This window comes from Nasonia vitripennis, assembly GCF_009193385.2.
Source record: "Nasonia vitripennis strain AsymCx chromosome 4 unlocalized genomic scaffold, Nvit_psr_1.1 chr4_random0010, whole genome shotgun sequence".
NCBI classification, from domain to species: domain Eukaryota; kingdom Metazoa; phylum Arthropoda; class Insecta; order Hymenoptera; family Pteromalidae; genus Nasonia; species Nasonia vitripennis.
This window is the reverse complement of record NW_022279646.1, coordinates 1,115,219-1,133,404: the sequence shown is the minus strand read 5'-3', so window position 1 is coordinate 1,133,404 and position 18,186 is coordinate 1,115,219. Positions and strand designations below refer to the sequence as shown.

The window sequence follows — 18,186 nt, the reverse complement described above, 5'->3', positions numbered from 1 at the left end:
ATATAAGAAAAAGTTAGAGAATAAAAAGTACTTAGAATTGAACAAGAAGTATATCTGAATTTTTTCGAGACGATTCGATGAAATTTTCCAATTTGTCATAAATTGCCAATTGGCAAAAATAAAAAAGTTGCTCAAAACTCAGTGAAAAAATGTAGACATATTCCTTGATTGATTCTAAGCACTTTTTATTCTTATTGATTTTTTCGTCGAATGCATTATATTCGTGAAAAAAATTCGTGAAAGTTTGGGCAAAATTTTGCGCTTCAGGCACCATTTTCTAGCCGCCATATTGAATTTCTGGATTCGGGACCAAACTGAATTTAAAGTACAACTCATTTATGCACTCATAGTTGAAAAATAAAGTTCCGTCCTCAACGTTAACACAACAAGAAATTGGATTTAAAAAAAAAAGTATTCAAATTTTGCATTTTTTCTTTTAAACGTCGCCATATTGGATTTTTGAGTGAAAAATACGCAATTCTGATACCAGAAATGGAAAGTAGAGAAAAAAATACTTCAGAAAAAGTATGTTTGCTTTGAATATATCCGTGGAATATGTGATAGATTTACGGTTGAAAACAGAGTTACGATTTCTCTGTTTTGGACGTTAATGGGTTAAGGCATACTCTGTTATTGTTGCATTTTTTACCGTTATGCCAAACCTCCCACAATTATAACAAGGTCTTATGTTGATTAACTCATAGACTTTGCAATTCTGGTATCCCACGAAAATTTTGCTTTTATTTTTTTTTTTATATATATTTATATGCATCAGCCGAAATCTCCATTAAGACTGTAGTAAGATTGTTGTATCTACATATATGTTTTTATAAATGTGTAGCACTTTACCCTTATTTTCAAAATTGCCAAAATTTCTTGTGTTTATATCGTCCTCAAAGTCTTGTCACTCAAAGTTCTTGCAATTATCAATTCCTACAATTTCGATCTTAGCATTTCTCAGTTCGTCTTTCCTAATCTCACAAATACTGTCTAGATTATGTCTGTCTGTTATTACCTCTTCTGTTAGTGAAACACTCTCACTATTCAAACATGAGATGATGAGTTGATTCCTTTCATTGACGTACATACGTGTAGTTTGAATCTTTTTTTTAGTAGATAACACTGAATAACTTTTATCTTTAATGTCATCTGGTTTGTTACCTACTTTTTTCACTGTTATTTTGGGTACGTTTTTTCGGGGTGGCTTTGGAAGGCTGGTTATCTCTGAATACGTCAAACTTGCTGAGATCCTTGCATTTGGCTTTATTTGCAATTTTTCTTTTAAAAGTGATTCTTTTCATTTAGTTGGCTTACTAATTATTTCAGTAGAAAATTTTCATTCTTAACCAGTTTGTACTTATCTTCAATATCGATTTCATGTGAGTCTTGCGTTGTACTTGATGCACTCAGTAAAATTTCAATTCTTATTACTTTTGATTTACTCAGTTTTATTTGAGCAATCAACAATCTCGCTGCGTCATTTAGACTTTCCTTATCAATTTTAAAGGTTAGGTCTTTACTGCCATGCTCTGGACAGATTATTAGACATCCTTTAATAATTTTAAACTCATTTAATTTTTCGGATAGACAATTACGATGATATGCTGCATCGCAAATAACGCAAACTAGTGTAGTAGTTATATTTAACGCGTGACAAGCAAAATTAATAACGCACTTGTCGAGAGGCATCCATAAAAGCAACTTCAAATGCAATATGCGCTGTAGATATCATAGCGGCTGCAAAATAATATGCGCGGTGGAATAGCAAGCGGCTGCAAATGCTCTGTAATTTAAAAAGCGGTTGCCATAATAAAATGCGCTGTAAGTTTAAAAAGCGGCTGCAATAATAAAATGCGCTGTAATTTTAAAAAGCGGCTGCAAAAGTAATATGCGTTGTATATTTTAATAGCAGCTGCAAAATAATGTACGCTGTAGATTTCAATGCGACTGCAAAATAATATGCGCTGTGGATAGCAGAAATAAAATGTTCTATAATTCTGGAAACGACAACAATAATAATATGCGCTATGAATTTCAACGGAATCTGAGGCAAGGTCTGTTTATTCTGCGAAACGTATCATGAAATGCCTAAATCGAAAATATTCTTTTGGGCAAAGATTTTTCAGCTCGATTTGCAGGTTTACTTGTAATACTTATGACGACTTTTAGCACTTGTCGAAGCAAACTTAAGTTGTAGATAACAAAATACTATCGAAAAATAGTCATTCTTTTAGTGATACGATACCGATGATAGCACTGACATTCATACAAATGAAAGTAAACTTAAAAAAAAACAAAAGACAATATAATAACGCTTTAACATTTACCTTAAAAAATTTTTAAAATAATCACATTGTAGTTTTCAGTTTTAATTAGTAACATTTATTATTTATTTATTAACTTTCGGTTCACTCCCGGTCAACTTCCGGTTTACTTCCAGTCAACTTCCGCTCCACCCGAACCTTTAGAAGGGGTAGTTTAGGGGATGAAGTGAAATATCGAAAAGTGTCGCGCCTACGACACAACGTCTCTTAATATAATAGATGATTTTGCAATTTAATGATTGAGTGCTTAAATACATGGTGTTCAGAATAAAACGCGATATATGTTCGATTTTGCTGAATTTCACAACTTGGGTCTGATTCTATGTAATCTGTCTGTTACAATAGGTCACTCCCACTGGAGCATTATTAATCTGAGTCAGTTTGTGGCCTAGAATTAGTATATTGCAAATATTGAATGAAATTATATAAAATCACGCGTTCTTTTATTTTTGAACATATCTTATTTTGTGAAATTAGCTTTGAATAAGAATCTTTCCGTTCCATCAAAATTGCAGTCACTTAATTACAATTCTTATATTTCTCTTTACATTTCGATAATTAAGGTTACTTGTCATACTGGCTACTTGTGAGCCTAGTCAATCGAACATCAGCGAATAACTTGAACGAATAACAACAAATAAATTGTATACAAGTACGCAATGAGTTATACCTTTACGTCATATTAATTACAAACATCATTGTCTGTGTTCGAAGTCACTCAACCTGCAACATACCTTAAATCCTTATACAAAATTTATTTTATAGAAAATCCTCGCAATCAAAAATAATTAAAAAAATTAGCAATAAAACCAGCTATAGGAAAGCTATTACAACTCCTAATGCGTTTCCAAATAAAGTGAAAGGGTTAAATATTGACAAACATTTTCACTTTAAACGCAGGATAAAATCCAATTGTTACAGTATGACGAGTAATATTAAGAACTCGTCATAATCTATCCAGCATAGCATATAATGTACAGCACTATGTAATATATAGACTTGTTAGTTGTTACATACTAGCAGCGGAGCAAGAGCGCGCGAGAGAGAACGCCTATAATAAGCGGAAGAAAGAGAGGGAGAGTTTCGCGCGCGACTTTAGTTCGAGCACGAGGCAGATACGCTCTAGCTTCAGAGGACTCAACGTGACCGTGAGAGACTTAATAGCGCGCGCAGCTAAATCTGGCTACGAGTGAATTATGCAAATATGTGAGACACTGAGTTGCACGTGCGAGAGCCCGAGATAACGACTGCGACTTCGCCGAACCAGGCGTCCTTTGGGTCCGAGACCGGATACTACAGCATTTACGAGGAGCGCCTCGTAAGTACTGGCTCGTCCATTTCTATCACTAGCTATCTCTCCTGTTCTCTCCGCCTACCGCGGTTGCCTATGAATCGCACGATCGAGTGCTCCTGTATGAAAATACGTGCGAAACAATGAATCATTCTTTTTAATTCACGAGTTGTATTGCCATTAGGCATTTTACTACACGAATCCGCTCAACCTTTTCCCCGAACGAACAAAGATAATACCCACTCTAGATCCCACTCTAATAGTTATATAATTTCTATACTTGTAACATTTTCAAAATTAGATACGATAACGCACTTAACACGTATCGGTCTAATACTTAGAAATATTCCGGTATTTCACAATGTCGAACCTTACCTGATAACGCAACTAAAGCGTATTAGTCGAAAACTTAAAATAATTTCAAATATTTTCTATACTTATAAAATTGTGATCTAAACTCAATAAAGCAAACGTAAAGCGTATTGATCTACGAATACATTATAAAATCAAAGCAACTACATAAAACTTTTTGTTGCAAGAAATATTCTCTCTAGAAACTATTCATTGAATATATTTATATTTGTTATCGAAACGTAATAACAAAATTGTATTATTGTAACATTCTTAGACTTCCCGGTATCCCGGACCTCTATTATTAAAATTATATAACAACATAAAATCAACTTTCTATTTATGATCTATCGTCATAATTACGACGCAGACCAGTAAATCTAAACTACTCTTCACAAAGATTTAAATTCATTTACGCGCATAGGACTGAGAAGAGTGGTGATCGTTCCAACCGAACTGTTAAAGTGTGTGATACTAAAAGTTATCAAATACATTTTTTATCTACACACACACACACACGCGCGCGCGCGCGCACGCACGCGGAGATGCTGATACCCCGTAGCACGTCCCCTGAGTGTCGGATAGGAGAATGCTCATCAGCGCGTTGAGGTCTTCTAAACCGGCCGAAGGGTAGAGTAGAAATAAAATATGCTCCGCGGAACAAACAGGCTAGGGAAAAAAATACCGAAGATAAATCAAACATGGATAGTAAGTTAATGACATTACTACCCCAAGCGGGTCAAGCCACAGAGCCCAGTCCCGCCGTCGATTCCGACGGGTGAAAGCTCCGGTGGTTGGTGCTGGCCCCATGGAGATTTGGGGGGGAGGGCAAACTCACTCAAAAACCGCAGAGGTTTGTCTCCTAACCCCTGATACATGTAGAGACGCATGTAATATGGAAATGGAGGTTGATGCAGACAGGGATAAGAGAGCTGTTTGCATAACGCAAAGGAATGCGCACTTGGACCGCCTTGGCAGCAGAATCAAAGAATTGATAGACTATGTCAGAGACAGGCACAATGTGCACAAACAAATTAAAGATCTTGCCCGAATCATAAGAGTAAGCTATAAAAATCTTTGCATGGCAGTTGATAACTTACAGCAATGCCAACGCCCGGGAACTCAGGGGAGGAAAACCCAGACAACCCCAATTCTTAGATCTCGGAAGGCGAATACAACAAAGGAAGCCCTAACTACTCCGCAGGATAGAAATAAAGAAAATAAAGAAGAAGATAACCAATTCAAAAAGACAACGTGGCAGGAAGTCGTCATAAGAAAGTCAAACAAAAAGGAGAAAAAGGCAAGCAAAGAGAATAAAAGTGTCCTGGCGTTACAAACCAGAATAGGACCAGTAAGAATGGACCGAAGCGGGCAAGATCTCCCAGTCACATTTACAGCTACTATGCTTCTCCTAACGCGTAGATAGAACAATTTAGACAACTGTTGGACCGGCTAGTACAGGCTGCTGTAGTAAGAAAACCAGTACTGATAGCAGGCGATTTCAACGCCTGGGCAGTAGAGTGGGTCAGCCAAGGGATAAACGAAAGAGGACGAGCGCTATTAGAAGCATTCGCCCTCCTTGACTTGATCTTAGCTAACCAGGGATGTTCTTACACATTTTAAAAAGGAGATGCAGGGTCCATTATACATCTCACGTTTGTTAGCAGCTGCTTGATTGGTTTAGTTAGATCGTGGACGGTGAGCGATCATTACACAAATAGTGACCACCAAGCGATAACAATGGAGATAGGAATATCAAAACAGATATCTAACGGGAGGGCAACGACAAAAAGAGTCGGTTGGAAAACGAAGGATTATGATAAGGAGACATTTCTGCTGACTCTAGAAGAAATACAGCTGTTTGGATCTGCGAATGGTAAGGTCGAGCAGGTAGTAGGAAATATTACCCGAGCCTGCGACGCAACGATGCCGAGGAGGGCTCCCAATAATAGACGACCGCCGGTATACTGGTGGGATAAAGGAATTGACGCTGCCCGCAGCGAGTGTCATCGAACTAGAAGACGGAAAAAGCGGGCAAGGAAGAAATACTTCAAGACTGGTTACGATCAAAAGGTAGTAAAAGTCCGAAACAAAGAAATGAAGGATGCTAAGCGGATACTCAAAATAAAAATCCGAGAAAATAAACCACGGTGCCTTAAAGAGTTACAGGACAAGGTCGATCTAGATCCCTGGGGGCGATACCAAGTAGTAATAGAGAAGATAAAGGAAGGTTATATTTCCTCCCCTAAATGCCTCAAATTGCTGGACCGTATTGTGACTACGCTGTTTCCCCTTCAACTGGAAGTAACTGCTGTTCCCGAAGCGGCGGCAGATGACGAAATCATTCCAACAATCACCACAGAGGAATTACTGGCTGTATGCAAAAGAATTGGAAACAACAAGGCTTCAGGCCTGGATGTCATACCCAATATTGAATTGAAAGAAGCTATGCATGTACGCCCCGATGTTTTTGTGGACCTGTACAATTTATGTCTCGAAGAAGGAATGTTTCCTAAAAACTATAAAAAGCAACACCTGGTACTACTACCAAAAGGAGATAAGCCACCTGGTGAAGCTGCCTCATAAAGACCACTCTGCATGCTGGACACCCCGGGTAAGATTTTAGACCAAGTCATTGAAGAACCAGGTGAACTAGCAGAATATCAATACGGCTTTAGAAAAAACGCTCTACTCTTGACGCCGTAAGCTTAGTAGTCGTCACTGCTAGAAAGCCTGCGTGCTGACAATACTCAAAAGAAAGTTTGGAAATCTGCGAAGGAATAAACCCTAGCCGAGTGGCAAAGACGATGGGACTCCAGTAAAAAGGGGCGATAAACGTGCCGCCTCATATTAAGGATTGTTGACTGGACCAAAAGACGACACGGGGAAGTGAATTACTACCTTACGCAGGTGCTCCTCAGACCGATGACGAGGAACGTAGGTAACTGAGTTGAGCCTAGACTATTTTACCCGATGCAGAGGAACTTAAGTGTCGGGGTTAAGCTATCCAGAGGATGACCGGTCGATGCTGCACGAAGTAGACGACCGGATGATGCTGCATGAAGCAGACGGCTGGAAGATGCAAAATAAAGAAAACGAGTTTGATGCTGAACTCCTAATCACCTCGGTGGATGGGGGATGTATGGAAATGTGAAACTTTAAAGGAGAAGCTAACTAGGCTAGTTAACGGGCCTCACGAAAGTCTTGTTTAACTATAGTACCTTTGAGGATCTGGTGTCGGAGGGCCACTTGTGCAGAGCTTGCTCTGCCTTCACCACATAAAAAAAATATATATGTGTATATGTGGATATAATGTATTCATCAAAGATAGTAGTAAATATTTGTGCATCATAGTATGTAGGTCGGGTAGTAGCGAACACGCATACCCAAATATACATTACACACTCACACCCCAGTTATGTATAAAATAAAGTCGAGTATACATCTACTCCGGCATGGTCGTAAAAGCTTCACGTTATTATAAATAAAGTTCCCTATAGACTGAAGAAGTGAGTAATTATTAGTACTGTATCCTCCTATAAACATTCCGGATTTACGACATAACAGTGGAATGTATGTATATATATATATATATATATGTGTGTATATATATATATATATATACACACACACACACACATTATATATAACGAAAACATTTATAGAAAATGTAAAATAAATTGTCGAACTAAATTGTTTAAACAAATTAATTTTGCAATTCTTAATAAAAATGAGTGTTGTCCGAAAAAACAGATTGGCAAAGTTACGCAGTGTTTTCAAAAACAATCGGCAATAAGCAGTAAAACTTAAATATTCAAAACTCGACATATTTTTTGTCATAAATTATTTAAATAAATGATTTAAACAAATTGATTTTTCAATTCTGACCAAAAATACGTGTTGTCCGACTCAAAAAAAAAACAATTTAAAATAGTTACTTGGTGATTTCCAAGACATTTGGGGCAAAATGGCGTACAATATGGATAAAATCGATTCTTTTTTTGCAGGTTATTGTTATACGTTAAACTGCAAAATAATAAAGGCCTATTTTGAAAATTGGCCTCGATAGTGCTTATGAGTATATTAAAAAAAAATTCATTACGATTGGGCTTATAGTCTATCCGCCAGTAATTTTTGAACATCAATTTTTTATTTCAGCCCACTGTGTAGCGGGGGGACGTAGGTAAGGTGTGTCTCTCTAGGCTGTTTGATTCGGAATTCACATGAATCCAAATTTCTCCGGGCTTATATACATACGCTAGGCAGCGATAGAAAGTCAGAGATTATATTAATATTTTCAAACGATGCACTGCTGACATTTAAATAACTGTAAGCTTACGATTAGTGTTAATTATTTTTTCATCGTGTACATAATTACTTACAGCAGTTTTATAATGAGGGCGGCATTGATCGCCAAAACGTCGAAAAAAGAAAAAATGTATTAGTTTTTTCATTTTTTCAAACATTACCTGCCTCGGGAAGATCGATAATTTACAAAAATAATATTCTTTAATTACCACCGTAGGAAAGAGCCATATAGAGAAAATCTTTTCTCTAAAACATGCTTTAGAAAGTAAAGAAGCTGTTTGGAAGGAAAATATAAGAAATCCGATGAGAAAAATATTTTTCAAAGAAACCAAGAAGATTATTATATTATAAACTCAAGTATATGAGAATATGAGTGCAAAAGAAATGAAAATGGCTAAGCAAGCTAAAGTAGAAGATATTTTGATACCTGCGTTCGGTGGTGCAAACAACACAAGTTGAAAAATTAGATTAATGATTTTGTTAGAATATAAAGAATGTAGCGATTCAGCAATAAGATCAATAACTGAAGAAGATGAAAAAAGTAGATGAGAAAAAGAAATGAGACTTAAAAGCAAGAAGAATAATTATAAGTATTATTTCAGATAAATAATTAGAGTATGTTGGTGAATACAAAACTGCTCTAAAAATGATAAATCAACTGCTCTAAATCAGCTGGTGGAAAATTAGAAGAAACTGTAAAGTTGAGATATTTGCTAAAAGCGTTACCACCAAGCGACAGTTATATTGGAAATTTTATAGATATTATTCCAGAAAATCAAAGAACCGTTGACTATGTAAAGTCGACTACAAGATTACGATATGCTTGGACGTGCCGACTTTTGCCACTTACCTATTACAATATATTTCATTTAATAATCAACCTCGCATTGTTATTCATTTATCCACGAATTCCGACAATAGGTATATGTTAATTTTTTTTAACTTTTTAAAATGCGGGGAAAAAAATTATTTTGACCGCTTTTTTCCAGTTGGCCAAGAAAAGGCCACTTTAAGTAAAAAAAAAGCAGGCTGAAAAGTACTTTGTTAGCCTGCTTCATAGATCACATATACATTTTTTTTGTCGGCTTTCTGTACAAACGTTGCTTTTGATTTATTGAATGTTCCAACAAGAGTGTAGTTGTCGTTTACAAACAAGTTCAATAGATTTTTTGTCCAAAAATCAGTTTTTTTTTTATATTGAAGATGTTCAAAAGCTTTTTTTTTAAATCAGAGTGTGACGAGACACGAGTCTCGCACATATAAATACACATGAAGACGGCCGTAATAAACATAACATGCGCAGCGAGCGAATACACACAACCGCAAGGCGAGTCCGCACGAGCGCGGAGCGCGACAGCCGACCAACAGCTTAGCAACGACGCGCCAGGTGGCGCGAGCGGCGTACGCGCTCATACGTATCCGCACCGCGCGCCTTTATAAGGCGGACAGCGCAACACGGTGAGGGAGTTCTACTCGAGCTCCACTCCAGGTAGCATCGTGCGCACACGTTACTACAGGGAACAGCGAGAGATAGATCTGCGCCGACGAAGTCGTCTCGTGAGCACGCGTGACGATTTGGTAGACGAACCGAAACCCGTATCTCCGAACCCCGAAACTCTGAATTGCCGTCGTGAGCACACGAGGCAACCAGGAACACCCGAGCGACATCGAGCCTCGTCTACGTGAGCACACGTGACGATACCCGGTGCCACCGTAAAAATCCTAACCAACAAAGCCAGCCTTACGCCGACATCTCACGACTCGCTTTATCTCTGTGCGCACACAGGATAAAGAGAGGAACGAGACGAGCGACGAAGATTTGTGAAGCCGTGCGCACACGATTTCATAAATCCGAGGGATAACCTCAAAATCCCGTTACACTATCCTGGCCGCTACTGTGCGCACACAGGGCGGTCGAGATTGTTGTTACGCAAGTCATCCGGATCGGTGTAGCCGTGCGCACACGACTCCACCGTACCGAATGAAATCCTAACCTTCAAACCCATCACCGATCCGCCATACTGTCACCGTACTGAAACACCGTAGCCGTAACCACCGACTCATTGTTATAGAGAAGTCGCGTAGATATTTTCGTAAATTGTTAACAGCGCTAGTTTAAACCATTCCATTTGTAAAGGCGAAATATTCTTAATCAAGCGCATAATTGATTTCTGTTTCAGACGGGATTTAACAACTGATTCCCAATTACTATTATCTACTTAAGGAAATATATTTTGTTAACATTAAAAACATAAGAACAGACTCTTTTATTGCCCCTTTCCCCAATCCAGAACCTGGAACCGACTGACTGTCCAGCATCCTGGGGAAAGTTGAACCGTTACAAGAGTATTGAACGTGTTTCAACTTAGATTAATAAAGATATTCTCCATTAATTGTTCACTTTACTCGATACCTATTGCGCAAGACTTTTGCAAGTAACCTATTATTTAATGTTTTTTTTTTAAATAATTTTTTATTAAAAAATGTATGTTAATTGCCCAAAATTTAAGCATCTTTATCTTTTTTCTATCAAATAAGAGTGCAAAATTTAAGAAAATAAAATTCTTAAAAGTATTCGAATTATTAATAAAAATAGTAGAAAACTTAGCACCTGCTCAACAGCATTGTTCATGACTGACATGTTCATTATATAACGACGCAACTTGCCCAACATTGGTAATAGCAAATTTTGAGTACAAATTTTTTCAATTTAACAAATAACATCAAATCATATATATTCCATACTTCATACAGATATACAACAAGCACATATCAGTTATAAAGTATAAATATATGCATAGTTTCCACGTATCAAATAAAAACTAATAAATTTTCTTAATGTTATACTTTCTACTAACATTAATCAGGCACTTTTTATTAGGCATAGAATATAACTAACTACGCATGGTTATAGTTCCCACATAACTAACAATAATTAGCAAAACCAATTTTTTCAATTTTCAGTTTTAAAAGAAATAAAAGAAATCGTTATTTTAATCAATAAGCTCCAAAATCTTATCAGTTCTTTTTTAGGTTATACTCGATAAACCTTGAAAGTTTCAGCAAAAAATACAAATGCGACCAAGAGTTATCATGGTTACCTTTTCTGGACAAATATTACATTTTTAATGTTTACGAAGAACTTGTTTTTTGTTAAATTATATTTGATGAAAGTGTAAAATTCCAGTAAAAAATACATATGCGTTCAAAAGTAATAAAGAAAGTGATAAATGTTCTCCAATTTTTTGACGTTGAGAAGTCATTTTTTTAAAACGTACTTTAATTTAGTCGATTGGTTCTAAAATTGAATCTGTTATTTGGTTGGTTATATTTGATAAACCTGCAACGTTCCAGCAAAAAATATAAATGCGTTTAGGGGTTATCGTGGTAACCATTCTTGGTCACATACGAACATTTATATATACATACATTTTTCAAAAACCAGGAATCATTTTTCCTGCCCCAGGAACCTCGAAAACATTAAAATCCATCGAAATCTTTAATATCAAATTTTTCACCGTTACAAAGCTTCTCTTAGAGAAAGTAAACGTGAAAAAATCAAAATATTTAGTAGAACCCCACCTTAAGTCTAGTGAACATCAGTTCAGATTTTTCTGTTAAAAAGCCAAATAATAAACATATGACAAACAAATTATAACAAATTAACTGTAGAAGCACTTACAATTGTTGAGGAAATCGACTTATCCCAAGATGTCATGGAAGCTGACGCAGGCTTTGATTTCGGTAGCATTTGAAGAATATCTACATCTGGATCTTTTATGAGAGCTATGATTAAAATGTGAGCTTGCTTTGTAGCTTCCAATGATCCTCTGGAAAAAAATGTATTAAATTATATATCCATTGTTAACCTTTTCAGAAGCTAGGAAAAGAGAGTTTATCTTATTGACCGACTTTATTGAACTATTAAGTTATATGGTGTGCAGCGAACACCCAAAATGTGCTTTATAAATTGAGAAAGCGATGAGAGCAAGATAAATGATAGAAACAATAGTTGAATCAATATGTGAATTGAAGTTGGTAGTATTATATTTATTATAATGCTTATTAAAACTAAATAAAATATTACAAAATTTAATCAATTTACAATACACTCGCATGAATTGCAATGAGCAACACATTTTCGCGCAACTAAGACTTACCATAAACGACGAAGCAATCTTAATTTACAAAGGGTATCGATCAACGGAAAAATAGAATAATAGTTTATTTTCGAATTACTAAAAAATAACATATTTCATATATAGTCTTATTCTTACTGATTATCACAGATTCGTAAATTTCAGGTAAACGTTTCCTCCTGATGATACATATTTTGGCCGGTTTATTCTTTAAGTCATGTCTGAGTTACGTTAACGCAGAAAAGTATGTAATTACTACAACTAATCTCGCATAAATTGCACAACGGAATCAGCGACAGCATGTCCGAAGTGTTCAACATGTATAGTGGTCTGTATGATGCGGATTCTTGATTTTTCTGTGCAGTTTAGAGGTAAACATCGATGAACTACATTTAAAACAGCAATTACTTTAATCTTGCATGCTTGTACACATTTTGCGGTTGATCACCTTACCTTGATCTTTTCCAATGAGATCGCTTGTTGGGCCATCTGGGCTAGTAGCTATATGACAGCAGTCTGCATATCTCTGTACGTCTTATGAATCATCTCTATCACAGTCTTGTCCACCATTTTTTTTTTTTTAACTTACTCTGTAGGGCTACTAAAATATTCTGCCGATCGGTAAGCATATTTTATTCAAAGACCAACTCATAATAAAGTGCTTTGATCAAGGCAACTTCTTCAGGAATCTCTTTTACCATTTTTAGAAACTCAACGGTATTTGCATCTTGCGTGTGTTGTTAACAGAGTTCCCAAATTTTCTCCGGCAGCTTTTATTAGCAACTTTAGCACGAGTGTCACAGGTACCTTCTTGTGTTTCTGTGTTCTTTCTCTATAATTTATTTGCAACCACCCCCTGCCAAAGTACATTCATCTTTTTACCAACTTCTGTCCTGGTGAAAGAGCTCTTGATGTACCTGCTATACTTTTCTCTTCCTGACATTTCCCTTTTCTTTTAATGCTTTGGTCTATTGTTCTCTTCATCTGGCACAGTGGCGTTGAACTATGGGATATTTTGAGTTTTCGTTTTTAAAAATCAAATAGCTCCGTATCCAGTCAGTCGATCAATCTGAAATTTTTAGAGAATGATGTCTAAACTATCAAAAATCACAGAAAAATAAGCAGAAAGTTTGATGTCGATTGTATGGCCCAGGAAAATTTGTTAAAGTTGACGGTTTTCGCAAAAAACTTACAAAAGTCACTGTAGAACAATGGATTTTTTTTATTTAATGCCTGTAAACACTATTTTTATGCACTTTTTCACGCTGAATTCAAATATGTTCCTTAAAATTTTGTAGGATTTTTTGTTTCATTTAGAAAATAGAAAAAACTTGTAAAATCGTCAAAATTTGGTCTTTTATGACTCCGTAGGATTTGGTCTCATTCTATAAAGCTAGAAAACTATAAAAATACTTGTATGATTATATGAACTATATAGTAAATAACATCATATGACCCACATTTACGCACAAATGCGCGTGTTTTAGCGCAAAAAAGGAAACAATTCTTTATTTGCAGGGTTTTGGGATTGTATACATCGCGATTGTCATGTTTGTGTATGCATATATATGAATGTGTGTGTATGTTGTACCTAACTCCCAAAAAAAATTTCAACGTGATTCCTTCACTTGGCTTCGAGTTATAGTTGGTCAAAGTTGGGATTTCAAGCAATTTTTTGCATCTTTTCAATGATTTGTAGCTCATAAGGGATGTATTGTTAAAATAAACAAATGTATTGTTAAAATACAAATTTTTGGAGATATATTCATAATTTAAACAGTAATTGTTTAAGATAAATAAAAACACCAAGCCGTGGTTCCATTTACTTAGGGTGCTTAAATGTTGCACGTTTTGAACGTATCAAATTGAGCATAGCAACCGCGACTATTGATAACAAAAGAGCGATATTACAAACAGTACTATTGTAAGTCGATTCAGACAGCTATTGTAAATAGACGTGCTTTCTTAGAACGAACGTCAAACAAAGTCTGTGATCAGTGTTCATTTATGTAAAAGTATGTTATAATTATTACCATACATATAATTATTTAAACTCAGTCTAAAATATATTACGGAGATGAGCTTTCAGTAAGCAGGGTAGGGTGACTAAAAGGATAGGTATAAAAGGAGTGCATCAGGCACGGGCATGTGAGTAGGTACAAAGTTTGCGTTATAGCTAAATCATTTGCAACAATAAGATGTTATACAAAAATGCGAAAAATGATTTTAAAATTCAAAAATGGCCAAAAAATAAAAAATAAGGACCTACTCAACCAGTATGTCCGCGAGAAAGAGGTAGACGTAGCTATTGTGTGCGAACAATATAAGGATCTAGACAGGTATAGCAGCAATCTGAGCATGTATAAACGTTGCTTTCTGTGAAAAAACGAAGACCCGTGAAGGATTTATACGGGCAAAGGTAGCAAGTGTCACTGTTTACAGCTGCTACGCTTCACCTAACGCTCCAATCGAGCAATTCGAACAAATAATAGATCAGCTCATACAAGACGCAGTAGGAAGGAAACTGGTCCTGGTTGCAGGCGACTTCAATGCATGGGCTGTGGAGTGGGGCAGCATAAAGACTAACTACAAAGGTCGTGTACTCCTGGGGGCATTCGCTCTCCTGGATTTAATCCTATTTAACCAAGGCTGCACCCACACATTTAGAAAAGGAGACGCAGGGTCTATTGTTGACCTGACTTTTGTTAGCAGCAGCCTTATTGGCTTAGCTGATTCCTGGACAGTAAGTGAGCACTACACACATAGTGATCACCAGGCCATAATAATGGAGGTAGGAATATCAAAACAAGGACCCAGCGCGAGTACAACGACCAATAGCGTTAGTTGGAAAACGAAGGATTATGATAAGGAGACGTTCCTGTCAGCACTAGAAGAAATGCAACTGTCTGGAACGGCGAACAGCAAGGCGGAGCATGTGACGGTAAACATAACCCAAGCATGTGACGGTGCTATGCCTCGAAGACTGGCATACAGTAGTCGACCACCAGTATACTGGTAGGACAAGGAGATTGCGAGTGCACATAGCGAGTGCCACTGGACCAGAAGACGAGAACAACTGGCAAGAAAGAAATACTATAAAACTGGTATAGGCCAGAAAATAGTAGATGCCCGCGGATAAGAAATGAAGGACGCTAAAAGAAGTCTCAAGAAGAAAATCTGCAAAAACAAACAACGGTGCCTTCAGGAATTACAGGACGAGGTCAAACAAGACACTTGGGGTCGACCGTATAAAATAGTAATAAAAAAGATCCTCATCATACCGACCGCTCTGCATGCTGGATACCCCAGGCAAGATCCTGGAACGCATTATCTGCGTCAGAATGGATCGTTTTATAGAAGGAAAATGTAGATTAGCGAAACACTAATATGACTTCAGAAAGAGGCGTTCAACCCTCGACGCAGTTAGCCTCGTGATTGACACTGCACAAACAGCGATAGAGGGGAGAAGATGGAAGGGAGGAAAAAAGAAGTATTGCGCCATAGTTAAATTAGATGTCAAAAATGCATTCAATTTGGCCAGATGGACTCATCTCCTTATACCAAGGATAAAAGACTGGATTGGGAGAAGACATGGGGAAGTTAACTACTACCTCGCGCAGTTTTTGACCGGGCACCGATATTTCCGGGTGTACCTGCATCGGTTCAAAATAGACGACCGTCTGAACTGCCCAATATGTTCGGATGCAACAAAAGATGTTGAGCACGTTTTTTGCGAGTGCTTTTTGCATCCATGCATATCACAAGATGTTATCTGCAGATTTGGTCCAGATGCAAAGTTGCTGCAAGAATGCTGCAACTAGATATCTGTGCAGATATGCTCTTTTTTAAATTTATGTATTTGTGAATAGAAAATGATGAATGCTGTAAGTATTCAAGTATCTTGAGATGTTATAGCAGATTCAGTCCTGATAAAAGGGATGCTGCAAATAGTTGTTTGTGCAGATATAATCTTTTTTCTAAAGCTATATGTTTCTGAATATGAAATAACGCACATGCATATCACAAGATGATGTAATCTGCAGTTTTGGTCTAAATAAAAGGGATGCAGCGAATAATTTTTTGTGCAGTTATGATCTTATTTTTAAAGCTGTATGTTCGTGGATATGAAATGACAAATGCTGAATGTATATATGCAAATCACAGGATGTTATCAGCAGATTCGGTCGAAATAAAAGGGATGCTACGAATAATTATTAGTGCAAATATGCTCTTTTTTTAAAGCTATGTGTTTGTTAATAGAAAATGCCGAATCATGTACGTAATAATGAATATTTTGAGATGATATTGCAGATTTGGTTGAGATAAAAGGGATGCTGCGAATAATTGCTTGTGCAGATATGCTTTTTATTTTAAATTTCTGTCTTTGTGAATATGAAATGATAAATACTGTATGTATTCAAGTATATCTAAAGATGATATCGCAAATTCGGTTCAGACAAAAAGGATGCTGCGTATACTTTTTTGTGCAGATATGATCTTGTTTTTGAAGGTATGTGTTTGTGAATAGAAAATGACGAATGCTGTATGTATTAAAGTATTTCTTGAGATGTCATCAATAACCGGTTGATGAAGATATATTAAAAAATGTTATACCTACGATAGTTATAATATTAGCTGTGTTATTATTATTATACACATTGATCCTCTATAACTATAAAAAGCTTTAATCGAATCTGTCTGAAGACTTACAGGTAGATATAATAAAATAAAATCAAAATATAAAAATATATAGATACTTATGTATACAAGTAATTGTCTAACAGAGTTATCGCCATGATAAAATTTAAATATATTATACTGATTGTTAGTATATGAACATAGAATTATACATTGTCCTTAAGGAAGAGCACTACTCAAATATAAAATATACCGAAAAATACTCCTGACTTTCTGTAGGCAATGTCCAGGTATCAGGATGACCCCCAGGTCGTTGCGGCATCGTCTACAAGGAAGAGCATCATATATAAATTAAATGCACCGAATAAAAATCGTAACTTTTTATAGATGATGTCTAGGTACTGATTAACGGATCATCGTCTGCGAGGAAGAGCATCGTATATAAATAAAATTGTCCGAAAAAGTATTGTAAGTTCTTGTAGTCAATGTCTAGCTGCGAGGATGACTCCCTGATCAACGGTTCATTGTCTACAAGGCAGAGCAACGTATATAAATTAAATGTACCGAATAAAAATCGTAACTTCTTGTAGACGATGTCTAGGTACCAGGATGACTCTCTGATTAATGGGACATCGTCCACAAGGAAGAGCATCAGATATACATTAAATGTACCAAAAAACCGTATGTATGTATTTGGAGATGAAAGAGTCCCTTCTGCGCTCCGATTGGAGATAAGGCAGGAATAGGACAGACCAGGTTAATAAATGATGACTTGGCGTATAATGACAAACAACTTATATTATTAACGACTGTAGAAAACAATAAGGTGTAAGACCGACAGGTCTGTCCAGATCGGCGGCCAGGCCGAGACTGCTCAAGCGCCTAAGCTCGCCTCACGCTCGCCACGGCGTGGTGGTGCGCCAGGTGGCGCGTCGGTCCCTTGGTGGTGCTCAGAGGGGACCCCCACATGTATATCCTTTGAATAGTCCTTATCATGATTATGCTCAGCATCATCTGATCTGGACCACATCCGAAAATTTTCGAACGTACATAGGTACGCTACTTTGCTAATGTTTATTGTTAATGTTTGCAAAATCAAATTATTCAAAAATTACAATTTCCGAGATGAATCCAT

General features: G+C 36.6%; 1 protein-coding gene across 7 annotated transcripts in view; it reads right to left on the bottom strand.

Moving 5' to 3' along the window:
• LOC100119221 (multiple ankyrin repeats single KH domain) overlaps window positions 1-18,186 on the bottom strand; it is a 490,846-nt gene that overhangs the window by 58,011 nt on the left and 414,649 nt on the right. For all 7 annotated transcript variants that reach the window (XM_031930209.2, XM_031930213.2, XM_031930215.2 and 4 more), the window contains one exon: window positions 11,957-12,104. In XM_031930209.2, the coding sequence (XP_031786069.1) occupies window positions 11,957-12,104 (148 nt within the window). The remainder of the gene's footprint in view (window positions 1-11,956; window positions 12,105-18,186) is intronic.